The 17,418-nt window shown below is 41.8% G+C and overlaps 1 protein-coding gene across 1 annotated transcript in view; it reads left to right on the top strand.

The window, feature by feature from the left end:
• LOC124555426 (histidine decarboxylase) overlaps positions 1 to 17,418 on the top strand; it is a 387,573-nt gene that overhangs the window by 265,645 nt on the left and 104,510 nt on the right. The window contains exon 8 of the mRNA XM_047129330.1: positions 12,452 to 12,518. Within this exon, the coding sequence (XP_046985286.1) occupies positions 12,452 to 12,518 (67 nt within the window). The remainder of the gene's footprint in view (positions 1 to 12,451; positions 12,519 to 17,418) is intronic.

Raw genomic sequence — 17,418 nt, 5'->3', positions numbered from 1 at the left:
TACGTGTCTTCTCTATCGTAAGTCCGACTTCCACGCCGACGATCAATACAAGCTCTCATGACATCCCAGTCGTATGAGACTTTGAATTACTCCATTCGCCCTTTTTGTCCTACACAGCAGCCATCTCTTACTGAGTAGGCGGCGAGTGGTTATTGAATACAGTAATTTGCTAATTACTCCCAGAGAAACGCAGGTTCTCGGCTTTCCGCGAGTAGGGCTATCCCAGAACACGATAATTTTCTTTTAGTGTCTCCTACAAGGATTTTCCTATAATTCTTGTGAAGCTTTCGTGCAAGTTATTGAAGTTCTCCTTGCGGTATTCTATATAATTTATTTTAATCCACTTTAGTAAGGGTCCCAGACAAACGGACAATACTCATCAAGCGGTCAATCGAGGATTTTTTGAGAATTCTCATTCGTGAATAAAGGACACTTCCTTCGTATTTTTCAGAAAAATAGCAGTGTGACATACCGGTATCAAGCAAATATTGCCTAGCTACCTGTCTTTCTTGTAGCTTTGTTCGTTACGAAGGTATGTACAGCAGTACGTCTTTTTAAAATGACACCCTATATTTTTTGTTCGGTAATCCACTTCCTCTCCTCAGGACCTGTTCAAGAAATTACCAGAGTGTACCATTATTGCGAAAATGACGTTATTAGACACTTTGCACAAAACTGACATTGACTCTCCAGGAATAGTACACAGTCCAGGTATCCAAGATAGCGTAAATCGTACACTTGCTGGAACTGATGGCAAACAAATGGAAAAACCAGCCATTCAGTTAACCATCTGCAAATGAAGGTAGTCTATATTTCATTCACACAAACCTTCGACTGAACAACAGTGTGTATTTTCCTTACGTTTCCATTTGTTTACTGTTTACTCCAGCAAGTTTACGAATATCGTTACCCCATGTAGCTTCGCTGTGTGCTAGTTCAAGAGATTTAAATATATTTTGTTACCTTTTTAATAACATCATTTTTACGTGAATGTCACGCTGTGTTGCGTTTTTGAAAAGATATTGAAGAGAGGGAGTGGATTACCGAATAAAAAATATAGGGTGCTGTTTAAAAAAGACGTGCTGCTGTTCATATCTTGGTAACGGACAAAGCAACAAGAAAGGCACTCGTACTGGTTAATGTCACCCTGATAAACAAACAACATTCGCTTGATAGATCTTTTTTTTTTACTTCTGGACAGAAACTTTTTTGGGGTGGTTAAGATAAATCTACACAAATTGTAAATATGTATGTACGCATGTATGAAGGTATGTCCCACATCTCCTCCTAAATCACTGGGCCGATTCAACGAAACTTGGTACACATATCACTTACTGTCTCGAAAGAATCATTGTGTGGGTGGGAACCACACACCTATCAAGGGGGTGGGGGTGGTGCGGAGAGCAGTGTAGCTCACAAGGAGAATACCCATACTTTAGTTGTCCACTATTTGAGAAAGGGAGCACTTAGAGGCTTGCAACAAACTTTACACATAATTGCAAAACTTTAAAAAAATTATTCCCACTCAAGACCCCCAGAAAATGATGAAAGAAAAAATATTGTCGCTTACTTCACTTTCACTGTTCATTTAGTAAAACTGCCACATGAAGCATGGCGTTTTAATTAATTACTTCTTTACTGCTAACTGTATTCGTGACACATTTTGCAGGCAATATTCACATATACCACTGAATTTACCAGAAAAATTACATCATTGTACAACACTCAGTTCCGGGGATACGACGTGATAAACACTGAACGCGTGAAGAACTACCGAATCAAGCAAGACGTTTAAATTTATCATTTAATTCCTACTCACTTTACTCGCAACACTTCCGCAGACAGCATTCACATTTGTCATTGAATGTATCTACAGAAATATATCACTGTACGACCTATAGTTCAGGTGATATGAAGTCAAATACACTGAGGCGAGGAAAAAACTGCCGCATCATGCATGACGCTATAATTTATTATTTCTTTGCTGCTAACTCTATTCGCAACACATTTCGCAGACAGCAACCACATATGCCTCCGAATGAACGTAGAAAAACCATCGTTTTACGACAAATAGTTCAGGAGATACGAAGTCATAAATATTAAACTGCGTGAAATGAAACAGTGGGGTAAAATTCGCTAGAAATATAGGAGAAATATGTATACAAATACGTGTTAAATATGTTAAACATGTGTGAAATGTGTTTTATATGTGCATTCGTGAGCAAAGCCACGAGTAAAAATCTCATCCTAAACCCCTGGAACGATTTCAGTCAAATTTGGTACACAAATCAGCTGCAGTCCCCAAAGAAATACTGTAAGGGTAAGAACCACCAGCCTCCTATTGCGGTGAGTAAGATAACGTGGAGAAAGAAGGTAGTGTGAGGAGATGGACAGACAGCGAAGGCAATGAGGAGAAAGACTCAGATAGGAGGAGAAGGAATGGGTGAAGATAGGGGAAGGGGAAATGGACAGTGAGAGGGGAGAGAAGGAGATGGACAGAGTAAGGAAAGGGGAGGGATGGACAGAGGCAAGGGGATGAAGAGACAGGCAAAGCTATGGGGGAGGAGATGAACAGACAGAGAAGGAAATGGAGAGGAAAAGGGAAGAGGAGGAGAGAGATGGGGACGAAGGAGATGGATAAAGAGAGGAGGGAGGAGGAGCTGAACTAATAGAAGATTGGAATAAATAAATACCCGTGCAAAACCGGGTTTCTCTGCTAGTATAAGATATACTTTACAGTTGTCACTGATCCGAGCGATTGATTAGCGATCGTTTAACTGAAATCTATCGAATCTTTCCGACTCTATTCTCGTAGTAAGTAGTATTTATTTATGTCTGGGGTAAGGACAGACCTTACACCAGACGCTAATCATCTACAACAGTACTCTTCTTTTTCCTCTAGTTATCCCGCACCTTGACAGAGTCGGCATATTAACTGAAATGGGCATTGTTAGTGGTTGAAGGGTGCCACATGGCCTTCCTGACGCCACCACATCGCCCCCGGGACGGAATCTGAGTACTCCATCAGTCTGCGTCCAGTGTTATCCCACGTGAAAGTATGACAACGTTTTCGAAATGTTTGCGACTCGTGTAACTCAAAATGGTTCAAATGGCTCTCAGCACTATCGGACTTAACATCGGAGGTCATCAGTCCCCTAGACTTAGAATTACTTAAACCTAACTAACCTAAGGGCATCACACACATCCATGCCCGAGGCAGGATTCGAACCTGCGGCCGTAGTAGCAGCGCGGTGCCGGACTGAAGCGCCTAGAACCGCTCTGCCACAGCGGCCGGCCTCGTGTACCTGAAATGGGGCATTGGTACCAGCTCGGTATTCACTTACTCGGTTGTGTAAAACAGTCTAAAACTACGTCCTGGCTGGCCGGGGCACCATCTTCGTTAATCTGCCGGATGGATTGGATCCTGGGCCGGCGAAGCTACCCATATCCCGGGAGCAGCGTGCCAACGCGCACGGCTATCCGTGCGGGTCAAAACCTGGCTACTGTATTACGCTAGTGTAAACTGTTCAAAAAATGTTCAAATGTGTGTTAAATCTTATGGGACTTAACTGCTAAGGTCATCAGTCCATAAGCTTACACACTACTTAAATTATCCTAACAACAAACACACACACCCATGCCCCAGGGAGGACTCGAACCTCCGCCGGGACCGTGTAAACTGTAACTGTCTAGAATAAGTGTAGCACATTAATATTAATAGCAAATGAAAATATTAACAGAGTAACAAATATTGTAAATATAGGCGTAAATAATTCGAAAATATTTAGCTTTGCCGATTGATAGGGCTCTGAAATGTGGGTAATGGTATTCGATTATATCAGCATATACTAATTAGCTTTGGATGCTAAAATAGCTTACTAAAAGTGTACGACCGACTTTAAAAGTTCGTTTGCTACATTGGTGTCCATGGAGCCGCCACGGACCCGTCACATTGCCCGTTTACTGTTATGCTACGTTTCTGGTAATTGACTGAATTGCACGGAGGATATGGTTGACAAAATAGAAATGTACTCGCGCAGTGTGGCTACAATTTACTAAATAAAATGTTTGTTTATCACTTGCTGAAATGCTATGAGTGCAACGAGACATTGATCCACAAATTCATTCTAGAACAAGTCTTGAACACCACGCTGCATCTAAAAGTTAAAGTTCATAAAATCTGCTATGGAAAAATTTTCTAAGTCCACGAACTCATGCACAAATTTTGGAAGTTCCCTGACATGTCGCACGAAAAATTTCAAATACATTTAACCGCGATTGACGCGCTACTCATCCACACAGCTCTTGCTTTTACTACTTTATCTAGCAGACTGAACCATTATGGCTGCTGACTCCTTACAGCCGTCAAGATCCCGTTGAAAACTTCACGAAACGCAATTACTGTGTATATTACTGCTAAAGCTGTACATCTAAACATATCACATAACTCGCTTAAGTGCTGGTAAGTGTGACGTGTTCCAATACGAAAATTACATCGCTTTTTACAGGAAAATCTTACATGTTTCTCATGGCCCATGCGTGGACCTTTCAATGATTAAAGACTGTGTTAACTATAAAAACCGTTACTGCCAATAAGAATTAGAATTCCATCAGCGTGCGTACGGTGACATTGGTTTATTTTGTCGGGGTACTTAGTTCGTGATTTATTTGCATATCACTATGATGAATCGGAAAAATTTGCATTGTTGTCCACTATCAAAACCTAAGAAGAATATTCTCTCTAAACATAATGTTTTTCAGATTATTTTTCACTTAAATGAATTTTTCAATCATCAGAACCAATATTCTGACCCATTATTCAGATTTCACTAATTTAATAACAAATCTGACTTTCGATAATTCTAGCCACGCGCTGTCAGTGGACTCTTTGTTGTGATGGCTGGAGGCATCCTGAAGTTACTTTTGAAGACAAGAGGTATATCTACATCTTTCGTCGCCTCTAGCAAATGTACTGTTCTACCTAAGAGGGGTCTTCAAACATGCTTTCTCGCCTCGTTTTTCTTTTTCATGTGGCGTCGTTGCTTATTTTGGAGCTTTATTACTACTGGTTTTACTTATGTGACGGCCGTGTAATTATTCACGGCCTTAACTGTTTCCGGCACGTCGCTTCGCTACTCTAACACCACACGCCGCTTTGCAACGGCCATTCTTCGGGGAAAATGATTCGCAGTAACCGTTTGTTTGCTGCCTTCCTGACGTCCTGAGTTCATTGAGCGGTCGGTAAATCCACGCAATAGCAGAGGCTTAGCTGTCGTCTGCCCCCGATCTGACAGCTGCAACACGTTACCTCCGCGCTCACTATGCCCGACTGCGTTGGAACCCGCGTTGCGCCTCATCGCGTCGTCTGTCAAACCTGCGCACGTTGGCCGCGCCTCTCTATTATCTTACAACGTCTGTAAAAAATCAAACTTTCTTGTGAAATTCGCTGTTTACTGTCCACGGGTTTGTCAAACAAGTACGCAGACTTACCAACTATGTTTGTCACATTTAACCTCACTTTTGAAGAAGCTGCCAAATTGTGCGTATCGTATCACGAAGTATGACACTCGTTGTCACTGTACAAGGTGCAATGCAAGATGCGAACTCTAAATTTTAGAATTATGCTCCAGGTGCCAGAGTAGAGTTATAGGTAATAATTCTTCTATCATCTGGCTGTTGTTTAACAACTGCATGCTTAAACTGTCAAACTTGTGTATCAAAACGTCGCTCAATTGAAATCTCTCTCTAACACAGTTATGTTTGACAAACACGGCAAGTAAAGCAGCATACTTCCAAATAATTTGACGAACACCTGAAGTTTGTCAAATTGTTTGATCGTCTACGGGGGCTTGTACACTCATCATACAAGAAGAAAGGAAGAGGCACCTAACGCTAGGCGGGAATAATAATGCGGCTGAATAAACGCTCAGTGCTGTCGGGGAATGAAGACTCCTACGGCATCTGTTGGTGTTCTGTAAAGTCTGTACATTGTGCTGCCCTCTGCAGCTTGTTTTGTAAGGAGCGAAGACTGTAAAGTCTGTACATTGTGCTGCCCTCTGCAGCGGATATATTTCTACGATGCATCTGAAAGAGCCTACGGCGCAGTTTTGTATATAAGGAAATCTACTGAAACTGGATACACTGTGCACCTTGTCTGTAGCAAGAACAGACTGGCTCCTATTAAGAAGGTAACTCTACCCAGGTTGGAGTTACTTGCTGCATTGGTCGGATCACGACTCCTTCATTACTTTTGCCAGGAAACAGGGTTTGATGCCAACAGAGCTACCTTGTGGAGCGACTCAACAGTCACTTTGGAATGGGTACGGAGTGATCCAAACAAATGGAAAACATTTATCTGTAATCGCGTGACAGACATATTGACATACACCACACCCAGCCAATGGAGGCATTGTCCGGGAAGCCAAAATCCTGCAGATCATCTCACGCGGGGACTAGAAGCAAATCTGCTAGCCACTCTTGATATCTGGTGGGGTGGTCCACCATGGCTTTCAGAAGACAAGCAGTTCTGGCCACTGGAAATCTCAGCCCCACCTCCATCAATGCCAGAAGCCAAAACGAGAGCAAATGTCACTCTGATCACCATCACTGAACCACTACTGGACATTGCAAGGTTTAGTTCATATTGGCGAGTACTGCATATAACTGCCTTTGTATTTCGATTTATCAGCACAACAAGAAACAAAAATAGAATCTCCGGCAGTTTTAGTGCTTTGGAATTACAAAATGCCCGGACCTACTGGATCAGAAGAGTTCAAGAGGAACTATTCACTAGTGAACTGTCTGCATTGCGTAAGGGAGAACAATTGCCCATGGAATCAAAGATTGCTCGATACAATCCCTTTATATCGGATAGCATCCTTCGTCTTTGTGGTAGGCTGCAATGTGCTGCACTGTCACACTCAGAGAAGCATCCAGTTATATTGGATGGACACCACCATTTCACTGAGCTTCTCATCAGACACACACATGTAAGACTGCATCATCTCGGTGTGCGGATTGTGTTAGGGGAACTGCGAGAAGAATTTTGGATTCTGCGAGGACGACAAGCTGTTCGGAGAGTTCTTCACTCTTGCCTACCATGCAAGATAATACACAGTCGCCGGTATGAAGAGATGGAGGCCCCACTACCACTGGACAGAGTTCAGCCTTCAAGACCATTTGCAGTAACAGGCATCGATTTTGCCAGACCATTATATGTCAAATCTGGACATCAAACAAAAAGGTCCTACATGGTCCTATTCACATGTGCAACAACACGGGCCATTCATATTGAACTTGCAACTGACATGTCCACTGACAGATTTTTGATGGCCATGCAACGCTTTGCAGGACGTAGGAGCCTACCAGTCACTGTCTACTCAGACAATGCTACAACATTCCATGCAGCCAACTCAGAACTGGCAGAGCTTTTCAAAACCATGCAGCATACTGACGTACAGCTCTACTGTGCCCACCATGGAATCACTTGAAAATTCATACCACCACGTGCGGCTTGGTGGGGAGGCTGGTGGGAACGCATGATAGGCTCAGTCAAGCGCTGTCTGAGGAAAGTTCTTGGTCGCTCCCAGGTGGATGAAGAGAGCTTAAACACCACCTTGATCAGCATAGAAGCCGCAATAAACTCACGACCCATCACTCAAGGAGAGAGCGACACTGCATTGGCGCCAGCTCACTTTCTGAATGGTGGGAAATTAGTAACAATTCCATGTGGGCCAGAGCCAGCAACTAGAAAGGACCTTGCCAGGGAGTTCCGACTCAGACAAAAGGTCAATGACGACATCTGGCGCAGGTGGAAGACAGAATACCTCCTGCTGCTAAGACAATATCATGAGGTGAAGGGATACCCTTCGCAAAGGAAACCGAGAATTGGAAAGGTTGTTCTGCTCCAAGAAGACAGCAAACCACGGCACTTGTGGAATAGGGCTGTGGTAGAAGAAGTGCGGCATGGCATCGACAGTAAAATACGGTGCATCATCCTCCGCCAGCCAGATGGTATGAAGATCTGTCGACCGGTCCAGCTGGTCATCCCCCTCGAGATGGACCAGGGTGGGGAGGATGTCGGGGAATGAAGACTCCTACGCCATCTGTTGGTGTTCTGTAAAGTCTGTACATTGTGCTGCCCTCTGCAGCGGATATATTTCTACGATAACTGTAAAATGGACGTGTGAGAATAAAGGTGTGTGTGAGCAGAAGTTTTACTGTGTCCTTGATTTCACTAGTGTATGGCAACAAGTGCGTTACTTCAGGACAGCTGTCCTGTCCATGTTGAAGCTCGTATCTTATTAATTAAGCTGTCCAGATACCTAGCTATCTATGTCAAAATGTTTAATTTTTTAGTCTTTCACTGAGTCCCCGTGAATATTGTGAATAATAACAGTCCCATCACACAACCTTGATGCACGAAGACACTACTTTCGGCTTGTGATGATATCTGCCAGCACATCTCCACATACTGGCTTCTCTTGGCTACAACATACTCAGTCCAGTCTTTATCCTGTTTGGATATTCCGTTTTCACGTCCACTACTTATCAGACGACAGTGCTGAACTGTGGTCAATTTTTTTTTAACTCAAAAAGCACGGCATGAATTAGGTCTCCTCTATTAGTTGCCTTCTGCATCTCCGGGTTTCATGCAATCTGTGTCCGTGGAATCGAGGATGATTACTGCAGGTAAGTTACTAGAACTCCAGAAAGTGAACATATGATAGCCCAAATTCTACACCAAGTGGATGCAAGTGAGATAGATCCGTTGCTGTGTACATCTCTTCTGAAGCTCTTTTTAAATCTTGGAACACACTATTGTTTTAGTATTCTACGATGAAGTGTTACTGGAAAAGGGGAAAGTTCCTCTGTGTATTCAATATAGAATGTCTAACGGATATAGCATATCACCCAGTGACCCCTATCGAGAAGCTTAACTTGTTTTCTCCAAAAGACAGAATTTATTATTTCCTTTCTAATTTTATCTTCTTCCATTTCGGTGCCAGCACATTCAACGAGCAACTGCAAAGACAATTTTTCTCCGTTGACCTTCGCATGTGATTCGTGTTTTTTATCACTGTAACATAGTCCTAAACCTATACGTAAAATAAGAAGATTAATTTGATTTATATTTTTCCGTATGGAACACTGCATACCGAATACAAATCTTGAATAGGTGGTTACCATCCCATTTCGCTCTTAGCCTTTCCTGCCCCAATATTATTACCTTTTGCTAGCGTCAATCATTCACATATAAATAAAAAAGACATTCTTTCGATTCCATTACAAAGGGCACATTAAGGAATGTTGAGCCAGACAAATATTAAAGTGTCTGGAAGGTGAATCTTGGAGACACTACTTTTGTACGGTGCAGTAGGCTATTTTGTGTGACGTCGTAGAAAGCCAATACTTAGAAAAAAATACTGTTTTCTCGGTTCCTCTTTATGTACTGGCGTTCGCTGAAATTTTACAACAGCACACCTACAACTAGCAAGTAATGGAAATCAACCCCATTCTGTAAGAATGGAGGCAATTTAACATAGAGATTTGTTACGTATCACGTTGCTAACTGAAGTTTTCTGTTCTCAGATCCAGATAATCAGAGACTTCATAGAAGATGGAACTTTTTATACATGTTTTAAAATCGTTTTTAATATCCTAGCGATATCCAAATTTTTGCATTATGTCTGTAACTAGGGTGTTTAAGATATTTGCTTCAGTAAATAGAGCCACTGTGAACAACAAACAATAAGACAAAATCCACATGGAAATAATTCCTATGCCTTGTATCGTGTTGTGCAAACTAAGGTTCACCTGTAATGATTTTTTGCTACCAGTAAATACTATTATGTAGCAAATATTCGACATATTTCTGTAGTGGAAGAGGTGTCGAAAATACATAAAATACGCTAGAATTTTTGTCTGCTGTTCGACACAATGAGGGATGTTTCTAAATGGAAAATATTTGCAGCTGTACTTGATAATTTTGTGAATTTGTTAACTCTATTTTCACTTGTTATTCTTCTGGACACAAACGAATTTTACACGTAAACGGTCCCTTCGTGTTTGACAGCTAGTTAGTGGTCCATTTCAGGTGCTCAAAATTCCTTGTTTTGTGTTTGTAAAATTAAGCCATTGCCTTCGGACATCATATAGCTTAACATTCCCATAATTCCTTTAGGTAAGTCATGAATAGGGGTTGACTAAATACCGAACCTACACAAGTTTAATTTTATTTGCGTGATGTTCAATGTTAAAGCGACCTTCTGCTCCGTCAGACTCTTTCCAAATGAGGATGGAGGATGGTTCAATGACGAGTAATTCAATAATACTCGTCTTTGCGCAGTTATCTTTAGATCGTTGAACATATTTTCATTTGCTACTACGTTTAGGCTACTGCCATCATCAAATCTAAATTTTGAATGTTAGTGACAATAAAATCTATATAGGCCACAAGACAGACTTAAACAATTATTGTACAGTTTCCTTACTGACATGTTTTTCCAAAATATTCGAAGAAGTAATGTACTCAAGAGTATTCTCACGCTTAAAGTGGAAACAATTTTCTTGGCATATCACAGTTTGGATTCCAGAAGGGTTGCTCGACCGAGAATGCTATTTATACATTCACACATGAAATATTACAAGCCGTAAATAATTAAATATTGCCAGTTGGTACATTTTGTGATGTGTCAAAGGCGTTTGATTGCATAAATCATGTTACTCTCTTAGAAAAACTCAAGTTTCATGGAACAGATGGGTTTACACACAGCTCGTCTGACGTATACTTAACAAATAGAATGCGAAAGGATGTGCTGAATAATTCAAACAATGTCGGAAGGGCAGAAAAATTTCGTTATTGGGTAGAAATCACAAAAGGAGTCCCACAGGGGTTGAATTCTGGGTCGAATCCTGTTCCTTTTGTATGTGAATGACCTACAACTTAACATTTAACAAGCAGAATTGGTACATTTTGCAGACGATACTAGTGTTATAATAAATCCTATTAGAGAGAAAGCAACAGAAGAGATGGTAAATAATATTTTCCAAAGAATTACAAATTGGTTCTCAGAATATGGACTCTCCCTACACTGTAAAAAAAAAAAACACTATGTGTAGTTCTATGCGACAAAGTCATGCCAAATATTGAAGTGGCACATGAACAGAATTCAGTAAACATGGCAAAATGCTAATAATTTATGTGTGTACATACTGATGAAAACTTGAGCTGGAAGAAGTGAATTACTGAGCTTCTCAAACAATTAAATTCAGCAACTTTTGCTCTTCGTTTAGTTGTTAATTTTGGAAGGAAACTAATCAACTCTTGATGTATTTTGCATATTTCCATTCAATAATGTCTTATGGATAATTTTCTGGGGTAACTGATAAATTAGAAAGAAAGTATTGATTTCACACAAGCGAGCATTAAGAATAATATGTGGTTTTCACTCACGGAGTCATGTATATACTTCCTCAAGGAGCTAGGCCTTTTAATTGCGTCATCACAATACATAGCGAAATTCGTCATAAATACTCCATTTCAGTTTAATAAGAACACTGACGCCCATACCTACAACACTAGAGGGAAAGATGTGTTTATTAGCCATTATTAAAGCAGTCAGTGACTCAAAAAAGAGCTGAATATGCAGAAAAAAAAATTGATCATTTTCTCAATAACGTAAGAGGTATTTCAGGTTGCAAAGCAAGTTTAACTATAACTTAAGGTCATTTCTCCTGGACAATTCCTTCTATTCTCTTGACGCATTTGTAGTTAAAAACTGGTGGCCAGTTAAAAAAGACCTTGTTTTTAAGTGTAGTTGCATGAGTAAAACTAAAATAATAATGTCCTAATTAATGATGTTCACACTAGTTATGTATACATATCCTTTAAATTGATTCGTTCCATATCATCTCGATCAAAGGATCATTCAAATAATATGTGAAAATGTACAACAAAGAATTAAAATACAACCTACGTTTTATTGCAGTTGAAACTGAAATTCCTTTGTCAGTTCTAAGGTCCTTCGAGACGACTGTCAAACATTTCTGTCAGATATCATAACTCATACTCGACAGGAACGTAATGAGGAATATACGTAACACAATATTAGTTAAACTGATGTTTCTAAAATAACATATATTCATTATTATGTCCTATAGCATCATCATTATTATTTTTGTTATGTACTTCTCGTGACGCACTCCGCATATTGCAACCATTACTGTATTTATTATCATTATTATTATTACTATTTTTATTGTTTATGATATTTTTATCGCTATTATCGTTATTATTATTATTATTATTATTATTATTACTATGTAATAATCGCTTACTAAATCTGGTTAAATACAAGAAATATAAATAAATAAAATACAAGAGATTTTTGCACTGTCTGACTGACACAAGTCTTACAACAACTATGACATAGTGAACTCCATGTTCCAGGTATGTGCCACGCTCGGGACAACAGGAGCCTGTGCATTTGACAACTTGGAGGAGCTAGGTCCCGTGTGTAAGTTGCATCTCACATCCTATCTGCAAGTGTAACATCACAATCAGTACTCATTATGTTCGTAAGCCAAGACGAGTCAGAAACGTTGCAAATACATTTTAGAAGAGCGATGGACGCTTCAGATAATCGTTTATTTTAAGGCCTTCTTGTACATCTGTGTCCACATTCCGTGAGCCACTGTATCGCATATAGTAGCGGATAGATAACCTACGATCAGTATCGTTTAACCGGATCCTAATGGTGTGCGCGAGGAAGTACCATGGACACGCCTCCATGCAACCTCCAATTTCTCTAATTTTATATGTTTATCAGGATGGCCATCATCCACAGGATCTGTTATATAATAACATCTGTTTGTGTCTTATACCTACTTCAGATACATTTGCAGTACGCTTAAGACAAAAAATAGTACTTACTCCCTTATTTCAGCATTATGATCATTATACTTGATACATGGGGAAAAGTAATTCGTTCCTTTGATCGTCTTGAAATGTACGATTTGAAACATCTAGTACTTGAGTCACGCACTAAGTTTTCCTGCATCATCTCCGACCAAAGACTGTCGTATATACTAAATACCAACTAACAATCCTCAAGAATCATATGCACGAGTGTTTTTGCAAACATTCCCCTTCGTAACCGAATTACACCTCCACAAAGTTCTTGAGCGAATCTTGGTCTGACATCTGACATCTGCATAACTAGTTTCATGTGGTTGTTGCTCCTTGAATCGTCCCAGATGGCTACCCATAGGATACAAGCAAACAAATAATATCAGGTTCTTTTGCCTCTTTTACGACCATTATATTATATTTGGTTATGTTAAGGTCAGCTGCACAAAGCGTTCATCATCTGCAGCTCGAAGAATTTTTGTAATGATGTGACATCTCTATCTACAACTGCATCATCCACGAACAGTCTCAGAGAGACCTCCCGAGGAGATCACGAATGTAAAATTAGAGAGATTAGAGCGCGCACGGAGGCTTTCAGACAGTCGTTCTTCCCGCGAACCATACGCGACTGGAACAGGAAAGGGAGGTAATGACAGTGGCACGTAAAGTGCCCTCCGCCACACACCGTTGGGTGGCTTGCGGAGTATAAATGTAGATGTAGATGTAGATGTAGAGATATTTAGTTACTTACATTTAGATTAGCAACGGTTCAGACGCACCTCCTTCCGGTAACCTCAACGCTGCTGTCGATTCTTATAGTGTATTCACATTGAGATCGAAGTAAAGAGTTCTGAAATGAGTAACGGAAGGTAACGGAAAGGGTTGTCTCAGCTGAAAATGTCCGCGTATGCAAGTTGCAGCTTTGGCGCGAGTGGAGATACAACATCGGAGCAGTCTGTGACTTACAGGTGTGTAGTATATAGTGTCAACACATCGCGGGTTAACTGACTCTGCACTTGGGATGTACGCGGTGGAAGATGCATGGGTCACAGCAGATCTGAGATCACACTAGAACTCATATTTCAGAGGTCGACACTATCTAAGGTGGATCTTTAGTATTCCACTGACGTTTCCACACGCTTCAACCGCCACACATGAGGACCAGACGAACGAACGGCACGTCAGCCACGCAGAGCTGCATGTCGTGATCTACGTCTGTCTACATAATTACTCAGCAAACCATCCGAAGGTGTGTGGCATATAGTACGTCTCGTACCACGAACGCACCCCCTTCCCTGTTCCATTCGCGAAAGGCGCGTGGGCGGAATGATTGCTGGTAAGCCTCCATATTAGCTCTAATTCCTCGGCTTTTCTCGTTGTGGTCATTGCACGAGATGTGGTATATGAGCAGAGAGGAAATGGTATTTTGTCCGACTCTTCTCGGAAAGAACTCTCGAAATTTTAATACTTAATCTCTCCTTGAAGCTCAACGCATCTTTTGTAGCGTCTGCCACCGGAGTCAGTTTCATGCCGTATAAACGATCCCGCGACGAAACGCGCCGCTCTTCGTTTGATCTTCTTTATTTCTCCTGTCCTCCTAACTGGTAAGGGACCAAGACTGATGAACAATACTCAAGAATCGGCCGAACATGAGTCTTGTAAGACACTTGTTTCGCGAATGAGTTACATTTCCTAAAGACTACTCCTATGAATCTGTCTGGTATCAGCTGTTCCTACTATTTGTTTTATGTGGTCATTCCAGTTAAGGTCGCTCCGGATAGACACTCCTAGATATTTTACGGTGGTTACTATTACCAGAAATTTTCCACCAATAGTGCAGTTGTACAGTCGTGGATTTCTTTTCGTATGAATGTGCAATGTGTTACATTTATTGACGTTCGAGGTCAATTTCCGGTCCTCGCACCATCCATCAACCTTCTGCAGGTCTTTCCGCAAATAGTTACTGTTTTCTGGCGTCGCTAACTTCTTACAGACAATCGCATCATTTGCGAACAGCCTTAAAGAGCTTCCGACCCATTCTATTGGATCATTTATATGCGAGGGTTGTCCAGAAAGTAAGTTCCGATCGGTCACGAAATGGAAGCCACGGTGAAAATCAGAAATATTTTATTTGCAAGAGTTAGCTGCACTTCCCAGATACTTCTCTACATAGTCGCTGCTCCAACTTAGCCATTTGTCGGAGCGTTATACAAAATATCCAACACCATCGTCATAGAAGGCAGCCGCCTGTGCTTTCCGATAATTCTCTACGCTGGTCTATAGCGCGTAGCCTGCGCCCAAGTGTTGTCTTCGTATCCAGCGTTTCATGTGAACGGAGATGATACTCAGGACGAGCCAATTAGAGATGTGTTGTGGGTGATCGAACACTTCTCATCGAAAAGGCTTCAGGAGCGTCTTCGCTGGCCCTGCAGAGTGTGGCTGAGAATTGCCATGAAGAAGGAAGTGTGCCGGCCGCGGTGGTCTAGCGGTTCTAGGCGCGCAGTCCGGAACCGCGCGACTGCTACGGTCGCAGGTTCGAATTCTGCCTCGGGCATGGATGTGTGTGATGTCCTTAGGTTAGTTAGGTTTAAGTAGTTCTAAGTTCTAGGGGACTGATGACCACAGATGTTAAGTCCCATAGTGCTCAGAGCCATTTGAACCATTTTGAAGGAAGTGCGTGGCAGTTGTGTTAGGTGGGCTGCATTCATTAAGGCGAAGCCTCTCAGCGGGCCCTCATACTTGGCGGGAGGCATCGTTGTTCTAGGCACCTTTACTCGCTCACAGTGCTCTCATAACTGAAGAGAGCGTCTTGATGCGATCGATGATCATACTAGAGACATTACCCAACACATCTGTGCAAAGCTTCATCGGGGTTTCACTGTGGTGTCCATTTAGTGACCGATCGGAACTTACTTTCTGGACAACCCTCGTACATTGTAAGCAGCATCGGTCCTATCACACTTCCTTGGTGTACCCCAGAAATCAACTTTACATCTGCCGATTTTGTTCGTTAAGAGCGACGTGTTGAGTTCTATCTGCGATGGAGTCTTGAATCCAGTCGCAAATCTGGTCCGATACTCGGTAAGCTCTTATTTTTTGTCGCTAAATGACAGTGCGAGACAATGTCAAATGCCTTCTTGAACTCGAGGAGCACGGCATCAAACTGAGCGCGGATGTCTACCACGCTGGAGAAAGAGACAGTTGAATTTCGAAAGATCTACGTTTGCGCAAGTCATTTTAATTTTTAAAGAGGAGATTTTCGTTCTCCAAAAACGTCTTAATACGTGAGCATAAAACATGTTCCATTATTCTACAACATATTGACGTCAATGATATAGGCCTGTAATTATGTGCTTCTGTGCTCTACTGTGAGCAGTTTTGAATGTGGGGCGTCGGGAACAAACTTCTACCAGGACTCTGCGGACGCAAATACATAGCATAAGCTGTGGCATCCGACGACCGACATCACAATTAATATATTTCCAAGTATGTTGTATAACAAGTCTTTAGGCTACTTATACAGGGTGTTACAATAAGGTACGGCCAGACCTTCAGGAAACATTACTCACACACAAATAAAGAAATGATGTTATGTGGACATGTGTCCGGAAACGCTTAATTTCCATGTTAGAGCTCATTTTAGTTTCGTCAGTATGTACTGTACTTCCTCGATTCACAGCCAGTTGGCCCAATTGAAGGTAATGTTGACTTCGGTGCTTGTGTTGACATGCGACTCATTGCTCTACAGTACTAGCATCAAGCACATCAGTACGTAGCATCAACAGGTTAGTGTTCATCACGAACGTGGTTTTGCAGTCAGTGCAATGTTTACAAATGCGGAGTTGGCAGATGCCCATGGATTAGCACGGGACAATAGCCGTGGCGCGGTACGTTTGTATCGAGACAGATTTCCAGAACGAAGGTGTCCCGACAGGAAGACGTTCGAAGCAATTGATCGGCGTCTTAGGGAGCACGGAACATTCCAGCCTATGACTCGCGACTGGGGAAGACCTAGAACGACGAGGACACCTGCAATGGACGAGGCAATTCTTCTTGCAGTTGACGATAACCCTAATGCCAGCGTCAGAGGAGTTGCTGCTGTACAAGGTAACGTTCAAAATGGCTCTGAGCACTACGGGACTTAACATCTATGGTCATCAGTCCCCTAGAACTTAGAACTACTTAAACCTAACTAACCTAAGGACATCACACACATCCATACCCGAGGCAGGATTCGAACCTGCGACCGTAGCAGTCGCGCGGCTCCGGCAAGGTAACGTTGACCACGTCACTGTATGGAGAGTGCTACGGGAGAAACAGTTGCACTATCAGCAGCTGATTGGCCTCCACGGCTACACTTCTGCGAATGGTTCATCCAACAATGTGTCAATCCTCACTTCAGTGCAAATGTTCTCTTTACGGATGAGGCTTCATTCCAACGTGATCAAATTGTAAATTTTCACAATCAACATGTGTGGGCTGACGAGAATCCGCGCGCAATTGTGCAA

The sequence above is a fragment of the Schistocerca americana genome, chromosome X (genome assembly GCF_021461395.2).
Source record: "Schistocerca americana isolate TAMUIC-IGC-003095 chromosome X, iqSchAmer2.1, whole genome shotgun sequence".
NCBI lineage: Eukaryota > Metazoa > Arthropoda > Insecta > Orthoptera > Acrididae > Schistocerca > Schistocerca americana.
This window is presented reverse-complemented; position numbering and strand designations above follow the sequence as displayed.